At 40.2% G+C, this 9,855-nt stretch overlaps 1 protein-coding gene across 1 annotated transcript in view; it reads right to left on the bottom strand.

Annotated features, from left to right (window-relative positions):
* Window positions 1-9,855, bottom strand: part of LOC126481304 (protein HBS1) — a 196,227-nt gene that overhangs the window by 4,303 nt on the left and 182,069 nt on the right. The window contains exon 12 of the mRNA XM_050104955.1: window positions 6,605-6,850. Within this exon, the coding sequence (XP_049960912.1) occupies window positions 6,605-6,850 (246 nt within the window). The remainder of the gene's footprint in view (window positions 1-6,604; window positions 6,851-9,855) is intronic.

The following is a 9,855-nucleotide window of genomic DNA, read 5'->3' as shown; positions in this document are numbered from 1 at the left end:
GCAACCTGGTGGGGTTAAGGTGGAGGCTGGGGCAGGGAGAGGGAGGAATACCAGGGTAGGGATGGGAGACAGTAAAGTGTGCTAGCAGGAGCATGCAGGGTTGAGGTGGAGAGAAGCTAGGGCACCAAGAGCTAGGTGCGTCTGGGAGGTTAGACAGAGGTCAGGAGAGGGGGACGGGTGGGGATAGCAAAAAAGGAGAGAAATAAAAAGACTGAGTGCAAGCCTTAGCCCCTCAAAAGTGTCAGTCCTTTCCAAAAGCCTCATCTTTTGCCCTATTTCCAAATCCAATCATGCAGGACTTGTTAAAGACCTTCTCTCCTCCTCCTGGTCCCTACAGTGGAAACACTTTTTCCCCACCAACCCTACCAGACTCAACCAAAGCCCAATACTGAACCCTGACCGACTCAGTTCACTCCTCCACTCAACCATGATCCACACCCACTGCCCTAAGTCACCCCTTGTTAACTTTCCAGAATTTTTTAACATCTAACCTTGCCTCAAACCATCATTCCCCAAATCCCTCAACATACAAACTAATCATGTTGTTGTTGTTGTGGTCTTCAGTCCTGAGACTGGTTTGATGCAGCTCTCCATGCTACTCTATCCTGTGCAAGCTTTTTCATCTCCCAGTACCTACTGCAACCTACATCCTTCTGAATCTGCTTAGTGTATTCATCTCTTGGTCTCCCTCTACGATTTTTACCCTCCACGCTGCCCTCCAATACTAAATTGGTGATCCCTTGATGCCTCAGAACATGTCCTACCAACCGATCCCTTCTTCTGGTCAGGTTGTGCCACAAACTTCTCTTCTCCCCAATCCTATTCAATACTTCCTCATTAGTTATGTGATCTACCCATCTAATCTTCAGCATTCTTCTGTAGCACCACATTTCGAAAGCTTCTATTCTCTTCTTGTCCAAACTATTTATCGTCCATGTTTCACTTCCATACATGGCTACACTCCATACGAATACTTTCAGAAATGACTTCCTGACACTTAAATCAATACTGGATGTTAACAAATTTCTCTTCTTCAGAAACGCTTTCCTTGCCATTGCCAGTCTACATTTTATATCCTCTCTGCTTCTACCATCATTAGTTATTTTGCTCCCCAAATAGCAAAACTCCTTTACTACTTTAAGTGCCTCATTTCCTAATCTAATTCCCTCAGCATCACCCGACTTAATTAGACTACATTCCATTATCCTTGTTTTGTTTTTGTTGATGTTCATCTTATATCCTCCTTTCAAGACACTGTCCATTCCATTCAACTGCTCTTCCAAGTCCTTTGCTGTCTCTGACAGAATTACAATGTCATCGGCGAACCGCAAAGTTTTTATTTCTTCTCCCTGAATTTTAATACCTACTCCGAATTTTTCTTTTGTTTCCTTTACTGCTTGCTCAATATACAGATTGAACAACATCGGGGAGAGGCTACAACCCTGTCTTACTCCCTTCCCAACCACTGCTTCCCTTTCATGTCCCTCGACTCTTATAACTGCCATCTGGTTTCTGTACAAATTGTAAATAGCCTTTCGCTCCCTGTATTTTACCCCTGCCACCTTTAGAATTTGAAAGAGAGTATTCCAGTCAACATTGTCAAAAGCTTTCTCTAAGTCTACAAATGCTAGAAACGTAGGTTTGCCTTTCCTTAATCTTTCTTCTAAGATAAGTCGTAAGGTCAGTATTGCCTCACGTGTTCCAGTGTTTCTACGGAATCCAAACTGATCTTCCCCGAGGTTGGCTTCTACTAGTTTTTCCATTCGTCTGTAAAGAATTCGTGTTAGTATTTTGCAGCTGTGACTTATTAAGCTGATAGTTCGGTAATTTTCACATCTGTCAACACCTGCTTTCTTTGGGATTGGAATTATTATATTCTTCTTGAAGTCTGAGGGTATTTCGCCTGTTTCATACATCTTGCTCACCAGATGGAAGAGTTTTGTCAGGACTGGCTCTCCCACGGCCGTCAGTAGTTCCAATGGAATATTGTCTACTCCGGGGGCCTTGTTTCGACTCAGGTCTTTCAGTGCTCTGTCAAACTCTTCACGCAGTATCATATCTCCCATTTCATCTTCATCTACATCCTCTTCCATTTCCATAATATTGTCCTCAAGTACATCGCCCTTGTATAAACCCTCTATATACTCCTTCCACCTTTCTGCTTTCCCTTCTTTGCTTAGAACTGGGTTTCCATCTGAGCTCTTGATATTCATACAAGTCGTTCTCTTATCTCCAAAGGTCTCTTTAATTTTCCTGTAGGCGGTATCTATCTTACCCCTAGTGAGATAGGCCTCTACATCCTTACATTTGTCCTCTAGCCATCCATGCTTAGCCATTTTGCACTTCCTGTCGATCTCATTTTTGAGACGTTTGTATTCCTTTTTGCCTGTTTCAGTTACTGCATTTTTATATTTTCTCCTTTCATCAATTAAATTCAATATTTCTTCTGTTACCCAAGGATTTCTACTAGCCCTCGTCTTTTTACCTACTTGATCCTCTGCTGCCTTCACTACTTCATCCCTCAAAGCTACCCATTCTTCTTCTACTGTATTTATTTCCCCCATTCCTGTCAATTGCTCCCTTATGCTCTCCCTGAATCTCTGTACAATCTCTGGTTCTTTCAGTTTATCCAGGTCCCATCTCCTTAAATTCCCACCTTTTTGCAGTTTCTTCAGTTTTAATCTACAGGTCATAACCAATAGATTGTGGTCAGAGTCCACATCTGCCCCTGGAAATGTCTTACAATTTAAAACCTGGTTCCTAAATCTCTGTCTTACCATTATATAATCTATCTGATACCTTTTAGTATCTCCAGGGTTCTTCCATGTATACAACCTTCTTTCATGATTCTTAAACCAAGTGTTAGTTATGATTATGTTGTGCTCTGTGCAAAATTCTACCAGGCGGCTTCCTCTTTCATTTCTGTCCCCCAATCCATATTCACCTACTATGTTTCCTTCTCTCCCTTTTCCTACACTCGAATTCCAGTCACCCATGACTATTAAATTTTCATCTCCCTTCACAATCTGAATAATTTCTTTTATTTCATCATACATTTCTTCAATTTCTTCGTCATCTGCAGAGCTAGTTGGCATATAAACTTGTACTACTGTAGTAGGTGTGGGCTTCGTATCTATCTTGGCCACAATAATGTGTTCACTATGCTGTTTGTAGTAGCTTACCCGCATTCCTATTTTCCTATTCATTATTAAACCTACTCCTGCATTACCCCTATTTGATTTTGTGGTGATAACCCTGTAGTCACCTGACCAGAAGTCTTGTTCCTCCTGCCACCGAACTTCACTAATTCCCACTATATCTAACTTCAACCTATCCATTTCCCTTTTTAAATTTTCTAACCTACCTGCCCGATTAAGGGATCTGACATTCCACACTCCGATCCGTAGAACGCCAGTTTTCTTTCTCCTGATAACGACATCCTCTTGAGTAGTCCCCGCTCGGAGATCCGAATGGGGGACTATTTTACCTCCGGAATATTTTACCCAAGAGGACGCCATCATCATGTATCATACAGTAAAGCTGCATGCCCTCGGGAAAAATTACGGCTGTAGTTTCCCCTTGCTTTCAGCCGTTCGCAGTACCAGCACAGCAAGGCCGTTTTGGTTATTGTTACAAGGCCAGATCAGTCAATCATCCAGACTGTTGCCCTTGCAACTACTGAAAAGGCTGCTGCCCCTCTTCAGGAACCACACGTTTGTCTGGCCTCTCAACAGATACCCCTCCGTTGTGGTTGCACCTACGGTACGGCTATCTGTATCGCTGAGGCGCGCAAGCCTCCCCACCAACGGCAAGGTCCATGGTTCATGGGGGGGGAGGAAACTAATCATACATCTGTAGAAAGAATGGAATCCATAACCTAAGAACTGATCCTGGCACCTGCTGACAAAGGCTCCACCACTGTTGTTTCGAACCTCCTCCCATCACCACCACTACCTACTCCGGTCAGATAACAAGCATCACCTACACCACCCATGAAGGGCTATCTGTGAAACCCGTCAAGTGATCTACAAGCTAAGTTGCAACCACTGTGCTCCATTATACATGGGCATGACAACCAACAAACTGTCCATCCTCCCAGTTTCATCTAGCTACCTTACCTTCCTCCACCTTATCCCTGTACACTCTCACAAGCAGCACTTTACTGCTTTACCATCCCACACCCCTACCCTGCAATCCCTTTCCCTCCCCACCCCAGTCACCACCACCCGCAGCCAGAGACTGTGGCCGTGTGTGTGTGTGTGTGTGTGTGTGTGTGTGTGTGTGTGTGTGTGTGTGTGTGTGTGTGTGTGTGTGTGTTTTTTGCCTATTTCTGACAATAGCCTTGTTGGCTGAGGGCGCACTTTTTGACAGTCATTTTGTTGTAGTCGTGATTCTGTATCTCTGCTGTGTGCTGAGTAGCAACAATCCTTTTCAGAATTTTTTTTGTGTGCGTTTGGTATGGTGAAGGTTAACTTTGTTATGAACTTCTTGCTCTTTTAGACATATGCCAGTACTGATTAGAAGTAAGGAAAAAATATTGAACATTCTGGCAGATGTAAAGACTGAGTTAAATGCTATGCTAGATACCACCAATGCTATTATAAACACCCAAGATGTTATGTTCACTGAACTAAATGATAAACTAGACATAACAACTGCTGACTTAAAGGCTGAATTACAAGTAACTATAAGAAAACAGATAAGCAAGTCCAAAAATTAGAGGAGAATTGAATGATGACACAATCTTCCAGGCTATGACTAAACCATGTCTCCACAATATCCTTCGCAAGGTATGCCAGAAAACTTTTATTAACTTTGGAAGGTAGGAAATGAGATACTGGAAAAAGAAAAGCTATGAGGCTGGGTCGTGAGTTGTGGTTGGATAACTCAGTTGGTAGAGCACTTGCCTGAAAAAAGGAAGTGTCCAAGAATGAAATACCAACCCGGCAAACACTTTTAATCTGATAGGAAATTTCAAATAATCACATGCTCCACTGCAGATTGAAAATTCATTCAAATTACTGTCAACAATTTAGAGACATTTACATAGAATTTGGTTGTTCAGTAGCTTTGATGTCATTTATCTGACATGCCTTATATTAGTGAGAGATGGGGTATCAATGATTAATGATTTACTATTAAGTGAGAAAATTGCTAACGAAAGGAAAAGAATAAGATTTAGCTGTACTGTGGGTTGAGAGCAATGATGAATTCGTCGAGTGTAAAAAAAAAAAAAAAAAAGAAAGAAAGAGAGAGAGAGAGAGAGAGAGAGAGAGAGAGAGAGAGAGAGAGAGAGAGAGAGACATTTGAAGTAGGGGCCTTATGCCTAAAAGCAAAATGGGCTGTGCAGGTTGACAGGTGCATTTTGGAATGGTTAATGTGACAAAGTTTTCAAGGCCACTGGCACAAACTGGTTTTAGTTATGTCCCAAAGTCCTCAGGCAATTCACATCCTTTGTAAAATTTGTAGAACGATGTCTGTAACAACCCTAGTCAATTGTTGTCTTCCTTAATGTTTCATTTTTTGTACAACAACTATCTGCATACTATTCTATCTATTTTAAATTATAAATCCTTATACTATCCATAACTATATGACCACACATAATGATAAGGTACCACGATGCACAAATTGGATGACATATTATGTAAGTGTGGTAAGATATGGACAGTGTCACACGTTCTAGAGGAGTAATTTCACGACATTTACACTTGTCATTAGAAACTGATCCAATTCTGCACCAATAAAAATATAGCAACCACAGAAATACTTGTCAGTGTTAGAAGGGAATGTAATTAATAATACCAAAATGCACTACAATATATATTTTACATTTTTTTATCAACAACTGCCAGACAGTTTGTCTTTAACCATAAGACAACAACTAGCAAGCACTTGCTAATATTAGTACTGGATTCACTTACAACAAACCCTAGCAGATTTTTCTCCATTTTTCAAGCACAGCTAACCAGTGGATCCAGACACAAAATGTTCGTAATGGTTTGTCTAACATTTAGACCGGTTGAAGGAAATGTATATTTGCTCTCTTTCCCACTTATTTTACTAATGAAATAACCCATATAAATTACATTATCACACTGACATATTATTACACAGATTTTATACCAACTATGTCCTTGTGTTGCACTAAAAAAGGGATGAGACTTGTAGCATTTAAGTAATTTGACATATGACAAATATTCAGTAGTGTTTGTGTCATGGCGTCTATTCTTTGACAACCATTTCTACTAATGGTGGAGTATGTCTTTGTTTTGTGTCTTCCTAAATAAGGTTTTTTCTGTATGCATTGAAATTTTCAAAGGTTACAAATTATGCAGCCAGCAATCTAATTTTGCTGATCAGTGTGTACAACTGGTATTTTTTTCCAATACTAATATTGAAGGCTGTCAAAAGAAAAAAAAAACCTCAATCTCATATTTCCCACAGTTTACAATAATTAAAAAAAGGAAATTCAAAGTATTAATCACAACAGTGACAGAAAAATTAACAAAATTAATTATGGTAGTAGGAGTACTGGTACAGGTAATTAAAATGGACTGATCACAAAATGGAAATCTTACTGTTTCAGAAAAGTTTAACCCACCTGCGTAACAAGTCCTGCAGCCACAGTAACGCCACCAACACGAAGCATAAACCGGCCCAGCTCCTTGATGTCTTTATAAAGTTCCATACATATGGGTCTTGACGTTTCCAATTGTACTAAGGCGTTGGAATTGCGAACTAAACATCTTGGATGTCGTTTAATTACTTCACCTGTACTTTTGTGCAACTGAGCAACAAGCTTTGTAATAACAGCTGGCTCTAGCAATGACTGATGATGCAGAATTACCTAGAATAATTTTAAAAAAAACATACTTTTAACTCAACACAATATGCTGCAATGACTGTGAAACATTTATTACTTTAAGATCAGTATTAAGTGATACAATGCTTGTAAAGGGCTGAAAGTGTAACATAATTCTTATATGGAACAGATGTAAAATACTGACTTGGTAAAACTATGTAGTTTACCAACATATGAAGCTGTACACTAGTACATGTTGATTTGGTACTATAGCGCAAAATACATACTCTAAACACTACTCCATAATAAGTGTTAAAGTCATTGATTCCATCAAAGTTGTTTAAAGGTAGAGCAATAAAGTACTGTTCAAAGCAAATACAAAGCAGTCCATTCCTGACTATCAGGTCATTTGGCAAGTGCAACAGGTACATGGACTCAATGGGACAACTCAAGCACATCAGTCACACTGTATCAGAATAAAGAAATGGTCTTCACTCTTGTTATTAATATGTAACTACAGGGTGTCCAGAAAAGGACTCCCTGATTTCAAAATTAAATATCTCGAAAACAAAGATCGATAGAGGAATGCAGTAAACGGTATGTTTATTGTGAAAGCTGTAAGAAGTTTATACAGCAGTTTGAAATAATAGTTACAAAAGCTGCTAACAGATGGTGCTGTAATCACCATACGTAATGCCTAGTATAAATAGTGATCCGAAGCCCAGAGCGATCAGTTCCACTATTGAAACGTGAAAGGAGGTTAGCGTACCAAAGGAAGAGATTAAAACCATGTACTCCATTGAACAACGCGTTTTTCTGGTGCTAGAGTACCACAGGTTAGAAGAGAGTCCTACGGCAACAAGACGAAGTTTTCAAGCACGATTTAATGTTCCAAAAGGACCCGATGCGAAAACCATTCGTACACTCTTCGCAAAATTTCAACGAACAGGCAGCTTAACTGATGACGTAGTGGGGCATGTTGGCCACAAGCAAACCGCAGTTACGCCTGAAAATATCACCACAGTTTCTGGTCCGTCCGTAGAATTGCATCCGAGACTGGCTAGAAGCGTTCCAGCATGCAGAAAATACTGAGAAAGAGCCTACACATGTTTCCATTCAAAATTCAAACACACCAGGCCATACCCGTACGAAATGTGCAACAAAGGGTTGCCTTTGCTAATCAGATGCTCACAATGATTGATAGTGAAGGATTTGATGTTGGCTGCATCTGGTTTACAGATGAAGCACACTTCCACCTGAGTGGATATGTGAATAAGCAGAACTGGCGATTTTGGGGTTCCGAAAAGCCATATTGGTGTGAAGCGAAACCCCTGTATTCTCCTAAAGTTACTGTGTGGGCTGCAGAAGCAGCAGAGGCATTATTGGCCCTTTTTCCATTCAAGAAATGGTCACTGGTGCATGTTACATTGCAATTTTGGAACAATTTGTCACTACACAGCAAGCGTTAGAGGATCGATCAGGTACTGAATGGTTTACGCAAGATGGAGCCTGACCACATCGGACCGAACAAGTGTTTTGCTTTCTGGAGGAATACTTCGGGAATCGAGTCATTGCTTTGGAATATCCCAAATTTACTGGTGCAGGATTGGATTGGCCTCCATATTCGCCGGATTTGACTCCCTGTGACTTTTTTTTGTGGGGCACAGTGAAAGACATGGTCTACCCGAAGCATCCCGCCATGCTGGACGAGTTTGAATCAGCAATCTCTGTGGCACGTGAATCCATTTCGGTTGAGACACTACAAAATCTGATGGCGAATTTCATTCTTCTTTTGCGCCACCTCTGTAGTGCCAATGGTGAACATTTTGAAAACATTGTGATGTGATTGTTTGCAAAGATTGTTTTCATACGATTATTTTACTTATGTATGCTGATATGAGCTGTACAGCGTACAGCGCCATCTGTTAGCAACTTTTGTAACCATTATTTCAAACTGCTGTATAAACTTCTTACAGCTTTCACAATAAACATACCGTTTACTGCATTCCTCTATCGATCTTTGTTTTCGAGATATTTAATTTTGAAATCAGGGAGCCGTTTTCTGGACACCCTGTACATACTTCATGTGTTCATCATTATTTTATATCAGAATGAAAGTGAACACATCACATGAACAATAACTGAAGACTATTATTGTATTCCAATACAAGTTTGTTTGCTGAACAGAAGTGGGCAAATTAAGTAAACAGACAAAGAACTATTATTTTAATTTAAGCTGAGACAAAAGATTTCTCAAAATCTAAGAATTCCAGACAAAGTAGTGATTCATACGCAATGCTCCAATCTACAATTTCATTCGCAACTTGCTAATAACTCATTATGGAAAATCCACTTCTAAATTAAGTTTGTTTCTTTACCTGGTAAAAATCAGCCCCCCCCCCCCCCCCCCCCCCTCCATGAGCTTGTTGGTAGTTTTAGTGAATATCTTGCACATTGTGAAGAAGAGGCTCATAGGACTATAGATTTCTGTCTTGTCTGTTAGCTTTCTTGTAAAGTACAACGACAACAGTAGTAGTTCAATCCTGGAGAATTGTCTCTGTCAGCAGACATTTTATAAATAATCTGCAAGTTCCTTCTGTATTACTTTATCTCCAACTTTAACCATTTGTAATGAAATGCCAATCTTTCCTGGTAGATTTCCTTTCTCATACCTTGAATGGCTTCAAACACCTCATCTGCTAATAATTCTGGAACGCTTCCTTTTCATTATTAACATGTCATGGACAGTGCCAGAGCAGGACTCTGGCAATAGTAGTTAGCCAAGTCTGGCTAGTGCTGTTCTTAAAATTGCATAGCTGAAATTCTGTTTTGTGCCCCCCCGCCCCTCCTCCTCACCCCATGTGTCACGTATTGCTTTTTGCAATTACTTGTGTACTTGCTACCCCACTGTACATGCACGGCCACAGCTTTGTATTCAATGACTCTGGTTCAGAAGGACAAGAATTCTCTAATAAGTAATTAATGTACTGTAGTGTTTGCAAGACTGTGTCATCTGGAATGTTTGAAAGAAATTCTAGTAGTAAAATAGA

The sequence above is a fragment of the Schistocerca serialis genome, chromosome 5 (assembly GCF_023864345.2).
Source record: "Schistocerca serialis cubense isolate TAMUIC-IGC-003099 chromosome 5, iqSchSeri2.2, whole genome shotgun sequence".
NCBI classification, from domain to species: domain Eukaryota; kingdom Metazoa; phylum Arthropoda; class Insecta; order Orthoptera; family Acrididae; genus Schistocerca; species Schistocerca serialis.
The sequence above is the reverse complement of the archived record's forward strand: the minus strand, read 5'-3'. Positions and strand labels throughout refer to the sequence as shown.